This window comes from Neoarius graeffei, chromosome 14 (genome assembly GCF_027579695.1).
Source record: "Neoarius graeffei isolate fNeoGra1 chromosome 14, fNeoGra1.pri, whole genome shotgun sequence".
NCBI classification, from domain to species: domain Eukaryota; kingdom Metazoa; phylum Chordata; class Actinopteri; order Siluriformes; family Ariidae; genus Neoarius; species Neoarius graeffei.
This window is the reverse complement of record NC_083582.1, coordinates 39,899,786-39,911,854: the sequence shown is the minus strand read 5'-3', so window position 1 is coordinate 39,911,854 and position 12,069 is coordinate 39,899,786. Positions and strand designations below refer to the sequence as shown.

General features: G+C 43.2%; 1 protein-coding gene across 1 annotated transcript in view; it reads left to right on the top strand.

The window, feature by feature from the left end:
* Window positions 1–11,779, top strand: part of LOC132897691 (sulfotransferase 2B1-like) — a 70,008-nt gene extending 58,229 nt beyond the window's left edge. The window contains exons 5-8 of the mRNA XM_060938919.1: window positions 8,141–8,155; window positions 10,009–10,103; window positions 11,381–11,561; window positions 11,670–11,779. Of these exons, the coding sequence (XP_060794902.1) occupies window positions 8,141–8,155; window positions 10,009–10,103; window positions 11,381–11,561; window positions 11,670–11,779 (401 nt within the window). The remainder of the gene's footprint in view (window positions 1–8,140; window positions 8,156–10,008; window positions 10,104–11,380; window positions 11,562–11,669) is intronic.
* The last annotated feature ends 290 nt before the right edge of the window (window positions 11,780–12,069 follow it).

The window sequence follows — 12,069 nt, the reverse complement described above, 5'->3', positions numbered from 1 at the left end:
ATCAATGATGGCAAGCTGTCCTGGCCCAGATGCAGTAAAACAGGCCCAAACCATGATACTGCCACCACCATGTTTCACAGATGGGATAAGGTTCTGATGCTAGAATGCAGTGCTTTCCTTTCTTCAAACATAACGCTTCTCATTTAAACCAAAAAGTTCTATTTCGGTCTCATCCGTCCACAAAACATTTTTCCAATAACCTTCTGGCTTGTCCACGTGATCTTTTGCAAACTGCAGATGAGCAGCAATGTTCTTTTTGGAGAGCAGTGGCTTTCCCCTTGCAACCCTGCCATGCACACCATTGTTGTTCAGTGTTCTCCTGATGGTGGACTCATGAACCTTAACATTAGTCAATGTGAGAGAGGCCTTCAGTTGCTTAGAAGTTACCCTGAGGTCTTTTGTGACCTCGCCAACTATTACACGCCTTGCTCTTGGAGTGATCTTTGCTGGTCGACCACTCCTGGGGAGGGTAACAATGGTTAGAGATGGTTTTGTAACCTTTTCCAGCCTGATGAGCATCAACAACGCTTTTTCTGAGGTCCTCAGAAATCTCCTTTGTTCGTGCCATGATACACTTCCACAAACATGTGTTGTGAAGATCAGACTTTGATAGATCCCTGTTCTTTAAATAAAACAGGGTGCCCACTCGCACCTGATTGTCATCCCATTGATTGAAAACACCTGACTCTAATTTCACCTTTAAATTTACTGCTAATCCTAGAGGTTCACATACTTTTGCCACTCACAGATATGTAATATTGGATCATTTTCTTCAATAAATAAATGACCAAGTAGAATATTTTTTGTCTCATTTGTTTAACTGGGTTCTCTTTATCTACTTTTAGGACTTGTGTGAAAATCTGATGATGTTTTAGGTCATATTTATGCAGAAATAGAGAAAATTCTAAAGGGTTCACAAGCACCACTGTCGAATAAAAACGAGCAGTGCCTAATCAATTGAGCAACTCGCCAATGCGAGGCATTGGGTACGTGTCGAATTTAGACACCGTGTTGACTTTCCTATAGTCCACACAGAACCAGACCGACCCATTGGTCTTGGGGACCAGGACCACTGGGCTGCTCCAGTCGCTGTGGGACTCCTCGATTATGCCCATTTCGAGCATGGCTTCAAGTTCATCCCAAACCACCTTTTTTTTGTGTGTTTGGGCAGACAGTAAGGGCAGGTGCGCACTACCACCCCCGGGGGCGTCTCAATGTGGTGTTCTATGAGGTGGGTGTGGCCGGGCAGGGGCGAAAACATGTCAGAAAATTCTTTCTGCAACTGGGCTTCCTCCATGAGCTGGGTCGGGGAGAGGTGGTCTCTACAGGGGACCGGAGCGGTGGGTGATGCCAATTTTCTTTTTTGAACCTCTGGCCCCAGCTCCACCTTCTCTGGAATTACTGACAACAACGCCACAGGGACCTCCTCATTCCAACGTTTTAATAGATTGAGGTGGTAAATCTGTAATGCCCCACCCCTGTCCGTTCGCTTCACGTCATAGTCAACGTCCCTGACTCGCCGTGTGACCTCAAAGGGCCCTTGCCATTTGGCGACCAATTTGAAGCTCTACATGGGCAGTAATGAGTACTTTGTCTCCCAGAGTGAACTCCCTAAGGCACATGCCCCTGTCGTACAGTCGGGCTTGACGTTCTTGCACCTGCCACAAATTCTCCTGGGTTAAGTGGGTGAGTGTGTGGAGTTTGGCGGGCAGGTCGAGAGAACGTATTGAATTTCGTTCTTACTAGGTGAAGGTCCCTCCTCCCAATTTTCACGTAGCACGTCCAAAATGCCATGCGGCTTACGCCCATATAACAATTCGAAAGGTGAAAAACCCGTGGAGGCTTGTGGGACCTCTCGTACTGCAAATAACAGGGGCTCGAGCCACTTATCCCAATTACATGCATCTTCGCTTATGAACTTCCGAATTATATTTTTGAGAGTTTGATTGAACCGTTCTACTAAGCCATCCGTTTGTGGGTGATAGACGCTGGTGCGGATAGGCTTAATCCCCAGTAACCCATACAGTTCGCGCAGTATGTGTGACATGAATGTAGTGCCTTGGTCTGTCAGGATTTCTTTCGGAATCCCCACCCAAGAGATAAAGCAGAAGAGTGCTTCTGCTATACTGTGTGCTGAGACATTGTGGAGAGCAGGGCTCGAAATTAACTTTTTTTCTTTGTGTCCCCCAGTGGTCCCGAATTCTGTGTTGTATTGTCCCGAATGGAAGCAATAGTGTCCCCATTTTTTTCCTCTCTGAAATAACCAGTGGTTAATATTATCATATGAAGTTACTATTATATTTGTAACTATGCGATTTTGAACCCTTTATATCATTTTTACAATAAGTCACAAGACACAAGCGACACATGTCCTATACATCATCTACTTCAAAATGACAGTTATTGCATTTTCAGTTTATTAAACTTTGGTGATCTCACTGTATGAATAGATACCCGTTTATTTAAAGGGGCCAACTAGCTCATTCAGAAAATGTTTCAACTCACTACATCTGCAGTACACTTTAGTTGAAAATAAGACCCCTTTTATGTTCATTTCATCTACTTATACCTTGAATATCTGTTGGCATTTATAAGGCCAACTTGTAATTTTCACCATTACCGTTATCCATTTTTATGAACTTTCCGTTATCCATTACGGTTATCCATTTTATGAACTTTCGCTGCCGAAACGTGGGTGCAAATGTTAGCAACATCAGCATAGTGGCAGGTCCGAGCCTAGTTGTGCTGCTGACTGACTAAACTTTCTGAACTCGAAAGACACCAAGAAAACTCACTTATTCTGTTGAACGGTATCTTCCGTCAATATCATCCACATCATTCCTGTTGTATTTTATAACGTGTCTAACAGTGTTCATTCAGTTCATTCAGTTGCTAGCGTTGCCTGCAGACCAGGCGATGACACTTTGGATCCTGAAGGTCCCGGAGACGTTATGTCTGGGCTTTCAGTTTCTTCCCCGCGGTCGGTCCGCTTCAACCACTTAAGCATTTTTGTTCTGGCAAGAGTCAGCGCAGCGTGTGCGGTAGCAATTCCATTCCAAGTCCATATAATGCGGACACCGGCCGAAGATTCTAGAACAGAATGCGCTGCTCTGTAGCCTACTGATGCAGGTGCATCGAAAGTGTAGCTACTATGTATTTTTCGCTGTTAACGTTTTAAAATTAAAATTGACAAATTAGGTGAATGTCTACGTCTGTGTTACGGCTTTGTAAATAATATTAATGTAGAACTTTTTTTCTAGATCTATTTTTTTCCATTGTCCCAGGATTGTCCCAGATATGATAATTTTGTGTCCCGATGACATTTTTTATGGTCCCCGGGACGTCGGGACACCGTTAGTTTCGAGCGCTGGTGGAGAGGCACCGCTTCCAAATATCTCGTTGCATAGTCCACCAGAACTAAAATAAAGCGATATCCCTAATGGCCCGACGAGATCCATCCCAATTCTTTCAAATGGGGTCTTGATTAAAGGGAGAGGGCGCAAAGGTGCTTTTGGAGTGGCCGCGGGATTTACTAATTGGCATTTGCGGCATGCCGCACACCACCGACGGACATCCCCGTGAATCCCTGGCCAATAGAACCGGGCCATTATTTGGGCTAGTGTCTTATCCTGCCCCAAGTGTCCAGCCATGAGATTAAAGTGAGCTGCTTGGAATATGAATTCCCGGCGGCTCTTTGGAGTTAACAGCTGTGTTACTTTTTCACCAGTTTGAGTGTCCTGCATCACTCTGTATAGTCTATCCTTAATGATAGCAAAGTAAGGGAAGGCCGGCGTCGCATTTGGCTGGAGAATTTGACTATCGATTACTCTCACTTGGTCAAATGCATGCCGCAGAGTCCCGTCTCACGACTGCTCTAACAGGAAATCCCCGAGAGAGGAAGGAGGGGCGGGGTGCTCCTCACTCTGCGTATCACCCTGACGTGGTGCTGACGTAGACGGCTCTGTGACAGCTTCTCCCGCCAATGCTACTCCGGGGCTTTCCCTAGCCGAATTACGGCAGGACCCACTCTTTACTATGTGCATCATTAATTCCTTAAACCCTGGCCAATCAGTCCCCAAAATTAGCGAGTGGGTAAGACAAGGGTTAACCACCGCCTTTACACTGTTTTTCCCCTCGAAATAGAATGTGGACAGACACTAAAGGGTAGTTGTGAACATCCCCGTGCGCACACACAACACCTTCACCATTCGTGCTCTCCCCAATGCCTCACCTTGCACCAGGCTTTGGTGGATTGAGGTCTGGTTATAGCCGGAATCCATCAAAGCCTGATACGTATCTAATTGGACACTTACCGGTATTCAATATGCTCCGGCCTGATCGAGGGCAGTTTCTGACGCGTTGGGGACCCGGACCACTGCACCCACCTCCATCACGGAGCACTGATGTTGGAGATGTCCCGCCTCCCCGCAGCAGCAGCACACCAGCCCAGGCTCTCCCTCTGCACCGGTGTTACGGACATCACTCACCTGAGGGGGAGGAGACACAGACAAGGAAGGGGGAAAAGGGAGGATACCATGGGTGCGCAGGGCCGGCTGGGGGGGAAGCCGGCCCCCACAGTGGGGGAATGGGGCGAGGACGGGAAGCAGAGGGAGAAGAGTGAGGAGCAGAGGAGACACACCGTCCTGCCATCGGAACGGCAGCCATGTGGTTCTCTGCCAGCTCGATCGCCTGGTCCAGTGATGCCAGGCGATGACACTGGACCCACTCCACCAGTCCTTCTGGAAGTCGCGCGACGAATTGCTCCAGTGTCACCAGGTCAATGGCTCCCTCGGCGTCGCAGTCGTCTGCCCTCAGCGCAGTAGGGCCTGGTCACTGGAGGAGACACACAAACACACGTAAATTGACAACAGGTGCAGTGACATGACCACTCACCTTCCCTGACTTCACCCTCTATTCATAGATCGACGCTCGGCCACGCCCCTGCTGCCACAATGATGAATGAGTGTCATTAGTTCTAACTGAAGCCATAGGGGAGGTGTACAACAATTTAACCCAAGAAATAAGTGTTCCCAAAACCAAACTGCTTAAGAACATAAAACAAATAATTCCATTCCACACGATCAAAAGCTTTCTCAGCGTCCAGAGATAAGAGCCTCTGAACACTGAGATGAGGGCAATGTGTAAAGGATATTAAATACACGCCTGATATTAAAAAGTAATTGTCTCATCTCATTATCTCTAGCCGCTTTATCCTCCAGTTTGATCACATGACACAAGGGAGGGCAAAACTGACTGAAGACAGAGAGCCAACACCTTAGCCAGTATCTTAACGTCAATGTTAAGGAGACTTATGAGATGGTAGGAGGAACAATTAAGGGGATCCTTGCCCTTTTTCAAAAGCAAAGATATTGATGCCTGGCGTAGGGGTAGGGGGAGGCACTGGGATTTTAAGCTATCATCAAATACATCTTTTAGCAGAGGGCTTAGTTTTGCTGAAAACTTTTTTTTTTATAAAATTCTGTAGGAAAGCCATCTGGGCCAGTACATTTTCCACTCTGCATGCATGTGATGGCTTTATTAATCCCATCTAGAGAGATAGGGCTATCTAAAGATTCTCTTATGTTTTCATCCATGGTGGGTATGTCCAGACCTACAAAAAACGTATCCATTACTCTCTGGTCAGAAGGGTGTTCAGAGGTATATAAATTACAATAAAAATCACTAAACTGCTTATTGATATCTAAAGGGTCTGATAATAATCCTGTTTCAGACTCAATTTGATCAATTACATGAGTAGTGGATGTCTGTCTCAGACTGTAAGCAAGAGCTCTGCTTGGTTTCTCTCCATGTTCATAGGACATAGGTCTGGTTTTTAACAAGGCCTGTTCCACCTGTCCAGTTGAAAGCATGTCAAATTCAGCCTGATACATCATTCGTTGTTTATACAGCTCTGGGGTTGGGACAGTAGCATAGGCCCTGTCTACTCCAGAGATAAGTTCTGAAAGTTCAGTTTGTCTGGCCATTTGTGCTTTGTGGACAGAAGCATTATAGGAGATAATATGCCTCCTCAGGTAAGCTTAAAGGGCCTCCCAAAGCAAGGAAGGGGAAGTCTCTTTGTTTACATTCGTTTCTAAAAATATGTCCATGTAAGCATTAATAAAGGCAATAAATGATTCATCTGACAAAAGTAGTGGGTTGAGTCTCCATCTGAATCTGCTAGGTCTGTAGTTGAGGAAGATCAAAACGAGTGTTACAGGGGCTGGATCGGATATCACAATACTGTTATAATCACATTCTTTAACCAGTGGAAGTACAGTAAGGACTTGTGTATAAAGAAATAATCTATGCGTGAATAAGTATGGTGAACAGGTGAAAAAAAGGAATATTCTCTCCTTGTAGGATAAGGAATCTCCATGGGTCAGACAGCTCACAAGATTGTAAAAAAATTCTCTATGTATTCGGCTGTTTTGGAGTTACTAATTGGGCGGCTTGACGATCTATCTAATACAGGGTGAATTACACAATTAGTCACCAGCTAAAATAAGCTGATGAGTATCTAAGTAAGGTATACCAGACAGGAAGCTGCACATGAACTTAGAATCGTCCCAGTTTGGAGCGTACACACAGGCTAATATCACAGGCCGACTGTAGAGTTTACCTACGACGATAAAGCGTCCATTTGGGTCTGAGATGGTTTCAGATGCTACAAATGAAACTGATTTGTTAATCAAAATTCCAGCCCCCCTGGCCCTGCTTTGAAAAGTTGAGTGGTATACCTGTCCCACCCAGCCTCTCCTTAGACTATTATGATCTGACCTGCGCATATGTGTCTCAGTTAGGAAGGCTATATCAGTTTTCAGAAGCTTAAGATGAGCTAGGACCTTGGTGCGTTTAATAGGATGATTGAGCCCTTTCACATTCCAATTGGTAAAGTTAACAGACTGGCCACTCCTCCCAGAAGGCATATGTGAATTAACTATATTCAGCAATATAAATAATATTACACAAACATAACAATCTGACTTGTGACAGATGAATTTTGTGACTCTGGCAGATGATATACATGAAACAATGTGGAACCACAAGTGGGCACAGTGAAAAGAAAAGTGATCGACAAAATAGAAAAAAGACTTTCATTACACAAGCAACACTTACCCCCCACCCCCCAGCACTATCCCAGTCAAACTGCATAAACCCAGGGGCAGCACGCCCCAAATTTTCCAAATCTCTAACTTGGGTCTCTAACACAACCAAAACCGACCCGAAGCACAGCGGGCAGCCAGAATCATAAGGAAACAAGCAATGCCAACCATTCTGTATGCCACAGGTAAATCAAATGAAACAGTTTTAGTGGGACACCTGCTTTAAAAACACACAGGCTCAAATATTAGCCCTCTAAAAATAGTGTGCTATCCAACAGTAGCATCTTATTAATAAATTCTGTCAGCAAAAGAGTAGCCCCATATAAAATAAGCTAGGCCTATGCTAATTTAAAAGTAATAATAAATGGGCTAAATAAAACAGCCTCAAGAAAAACAGATCAAACATATTTTAACACCAGCAGGGAAAAAAGAAAAAAAATTCAAGGCACATTGAAAAACGTGGCTCCACCTGCTGGAAGCTATGTTTGACAAAAAGGGGGCTTCTATTGGTCCATAAGATATTAGGACAGAAAATACGGCCTCCACCATAAAACCATAACATCATAAAACATGTACTCTCTCACTTGAATAGGTATGTATGGTCAGATTCACGAACAAAAGGCTCTCAAGTAAACATGAAAGATCAGTCACTTAGATATAGGCTAATCCATTTTTAAAGTAGCCTATGAAGATACCTGATTATGTGATAGAATGTTCTCCTTAATATGTGAGACGGCTAGCTCAGGATTGGTGAAGGAATTTTCCTCGTCTTTGAACATGATCCGGAATGTAGCTGGATAACGAAAGCCGAACTTAACATTCTTTATGTTTCTACGGAGTTTCCTTGCCTCTGCAAAAGCGGCTCGCTTCTTTGCTACCTCTGGAGCGAAATCCAGAAAGATGTGCACACGCTTCTCCTTGTAAAACAGCTGTCTCTTCTGACTGGAAAGGCGAAGGATGCGGTCCTTCATGTCTCCATGATGTAGGCGGATTATGAAGGGCCTGGGCCTCTCTCCCTGTTGAGGTTTTGGTGCTAGTGAATGATGGCAATGGTCCAGGCGTGGAGTTTCTTCCAGGCCCAATATCTCCTTCAATGCAGTTGCACAGAATTGCCGCGGATTGTTCCCTTCTTTACCTTCCTCTATTCCCACCAACCGAATGTTCTGACGATGGCTACGGCCTTCCAAGTCCAAACATTTTTCTGTCAGACTGCACACATCTGACTGCAGCTTTTTCACCGTAATTTCCAGGGCCATGACAGTCGAGCTCCACTCTGTGGCAGACTGCTCGAGGTCGCCAATGCCCTTGGTATTCTGTGCATTAGCAGACTGCAATGAGCTTAACAGTTGTATACAACTCTTGGCAGATGGAGGATATTTCTTGATGAAGGGCAGTTGTTTGTGTGTCTATTTTCATGCCCAACGATTCAATCGCCATCATAATTTTCTCAACAGATTCTGAGGAAAGTTGCTGTGCATCAGCTTCGGTATTAGCTCTTCTGCTAGTAGTAGCAGGCTTCGGTGGCCGACCAGCCATTTTTAGACGAGGCGAAAAACCCCAAAACAAACAAACAAAAAAAACTTAGGCGAGTTCTATCTATACTTCAATTCCTTCAGTAGTGCCATACAACATTTAGAAGTTATATTCAAATGTCAATATGTATTTTGCACGCTTATAAACACAAAGTAAAGTTGCCCGCTGAGCTCGAGGACCTCGCAGCCTCACATGTCGAACGCAAACTGGAAGTCTGAATAATCTTATTTAGTGTAAATACACAGGTGAATAAAGAAAATGGCATGCGCTGATTGGTCGAGAAATTCAGACCATTTCTCGATAATCACCTCAAACGACTCAGCAAAATGGTGACCAAGCACTTTGTCAGCGTAAGTGAGGAAGAATTACAAATTATGAAAGAAAATGCTGTTCCTAAAAGCACTAAAGATGCTATGACGTTTGGTCTAAAAAAAATTCAAAGGTAAGGTGGGATTGTGATTTATTTTATCCATTTTAAAACAAAGTATTTTATGTGGCAGCACAGTGGTGTAGTGGTTAGCGCTGTCGCCTCACAACAAGAAGGTCCGGGTTCGAGCCCCATGGCCGGCGAGGGCCTTTCTGTGCGGAGTTTGCATGTTCTCTGCGTGGGTTTCCTCCGGGTGCTCCGGTTTCCCCCACAGTCCAAAGACATGCAGGTTAGGTTAACTGGTGACTCTAAATTGACCGTAGGTGTGAATGCGAGTGTAAATGGTTGTCTGTGTCTATGTGTCGGCCCTGTGATGACCTGGCGACTTGTCCAGGGTGTACCACGCCTTTTGCCCGTAGTCAGCTGGGATAGGCTCCAGCTTGTTTGCGACCCTGTAGAACAGGATAAAGCGGCTAGAGATAATGAGATGAGATGAGTATTTTATGTGAGTCAGCGTAGATAAGTGACTCAAGTCTGCACTGTGCCTTTATTACATTTACATGCCACTTTTGAAATTTGAAATAATTTTATTTTAAATGATTTTTATTTTTTTTAAATAAACACCAGTGTATTTATACTCAAACAATTATCCGCTTCAAGTGCAGTGAATATCAGGGACTAACAACCTCGACTTCGTCTCAGCTGTTATTCACTGATATTCACTTCACCTTTGGCGAATAATTGTTAAATATATGTGATGGGATTAAACTATATGCTGAATAATGAACATTTAGTTTCACTGTAATTAATAAATAATTCTGAACAACTACTAAAGAATGTTTTAAGATGAATAATTTATTGAATACACCTGATGATCATTGCAGTGTATTTGTACCATATTTTATCAGTGTGTTGCCTCTCGTGTTTAATTTGTTGTCTTTTCTGTGATGAACCTAACATTTGTGTACCAGTGTTCTCATCAGTGCACATTTTCATTGTCCACAGCAATGTTTGGTTCGTGGTTTGACCATGTGAAGGGCTGGCTCAATGCAAAAGACCAGGATCACATTTTCTCCATTTCATATGAGGAAATGATACAAGTAAGCATTTTCTGCTCATCTCACACTGCACATGATAGTTTTACAGCTTCAAACTTTTTTCTAACCTCTATGTATTTTCAGGGATGAGAGTTTTCCGCTTTTCGGCGGATTTCCGCTTTTTCTGAGTAAAAATCAACCTTTTTATATTATGCCAAATCCGTTGAGAATTTTTTTTCATTTATTGAAGGGGGTTGGGGTATGTTCCTTTGTGATACTCAAGCGTAATTCATTCCTACGACGATGTTACATGTTTACATTTTCGCCATCTTTAGTCTCGCCAAGTCTCGTGGTAGAATACGTGTTATCTACAATGTAATTGGCCAAAACATCGATGGCGAAAGCATGATAGCCAATCATAACAGTTCTTACAAAAGTACCCACATCCATTCTATTTTATCGAAACTTGCACATGTTCATTGTCGCTGCTCTTCAAAAATACGTTTCTCTTTCGTATCGGCTTTTTTACTCAAAATGCCGAATACAATTGACAAGCGAGACGAAGCGAAGGTACGTGAAATCGATGCTGGTATAAAAAACAAGTTTAGGTGGGATTGGTTGGATCGTAAACTTACGATAACTTCAGTAGATGGCAAGCATGAACCTGTGTCTGTTACCATTGGCGATTTCGTTAAGAAACTCGATGTTGCGGGAAAAGCACTGTGTACTGTGTGTGATGTGGTTAACTACCGATCAAGAGGACTGAAAGCATTTGAGAGCCACGCTGTAACCGCAAAACATCGGAAGCAGGCATTTTTATTGAAGAGCAATTATTCATTATCAAGTGCTTTTCAATCGAGGACATAGGGTGACTGACCTTTTCTCCCTAAGAAATTTTATTTAATATATGAACATTTTGATAATTAATAGAACTTAAGTGTAATGTGAATTTAGTTTGTCATTTTTGTTGATCATGAATTATAACCATACCCTTGAATGTCGAATGTGATTTTATTTTGAATTCAAACAATACTCCTATTGATTTGAAACATATTTTCATGTAAATATATAAAAAAGAGAACAGATTTTTTTATCTACTACAGCTCAGATTGCAGGAAAAGTGGTTTGTAAGGCCTTATTTTTCAAAATTTTCCTGGGGGGGGTATCCCCCCGTTGGTTTCGGGCACCTTCGGCGCCCTTGCATACCTTTATCTTGTTTTCTGCTTTTTTGATGACCACCTACTCTCATCCCTGATTTTCATAATAAGACCCTATGCATGCATCATACTCAGTGACAAAATAAACACTGAGACATACTCAATCATAGATCTATGCTGCAGGATTTGAAAGGCTCTGTGACGAAAATTGCCCAGTTTCTTGAAAAGCCTCTGAGCCCAGAAGTGATTGAGAAGATAGCTGAGAATTGTCAATTCAAGAACATGAAGCAGAACAAGATGTCCAACTATTCTTTGGTTCCAGAAGAGTTCATGGATCAAAAGAAATCTGAGTTTCTCAGGAAAGGTAAATCAAGATTCATTTTGCATGTCGCTTTGGATAAAGTGCATCTCCTAAATGACGAAATGTAAATCTCCAACATACAGTATGTAAGTGTTTTGTGTTTTCCTTCAGGAATCACTGGTGACTGGAAGAACCTTCTTACTGAGGCCCAGACTGAGAAATGTAATGCTATTTACAAAGAGAAAATGAAAGACGTTGGTTTCAAATTTGTTTGGGATTGAACTGGGGGGGGGGGGGGGGGGGGGGGGGGGGGGGGGGTTAGACCAAAAATTTTTCTACCCCCTCCAAAATATGGAGATGATCTATCTAAGTATGGAAATACCAATATTTTGCCAACTGAAAAATGCTAACCCCCCTGTACATACCCTCTGAAGTTAATAACCCCTCCAAATGTTGGAAGCATCCCAGAAGGGAACTCAGCCTGCTCTATGTACTCTACTACACCTAGTATCTTCTTAGCTTTTGACCGTGTTGCAACAGAAGCCATTATTTACCTGCAAGAATACAAATA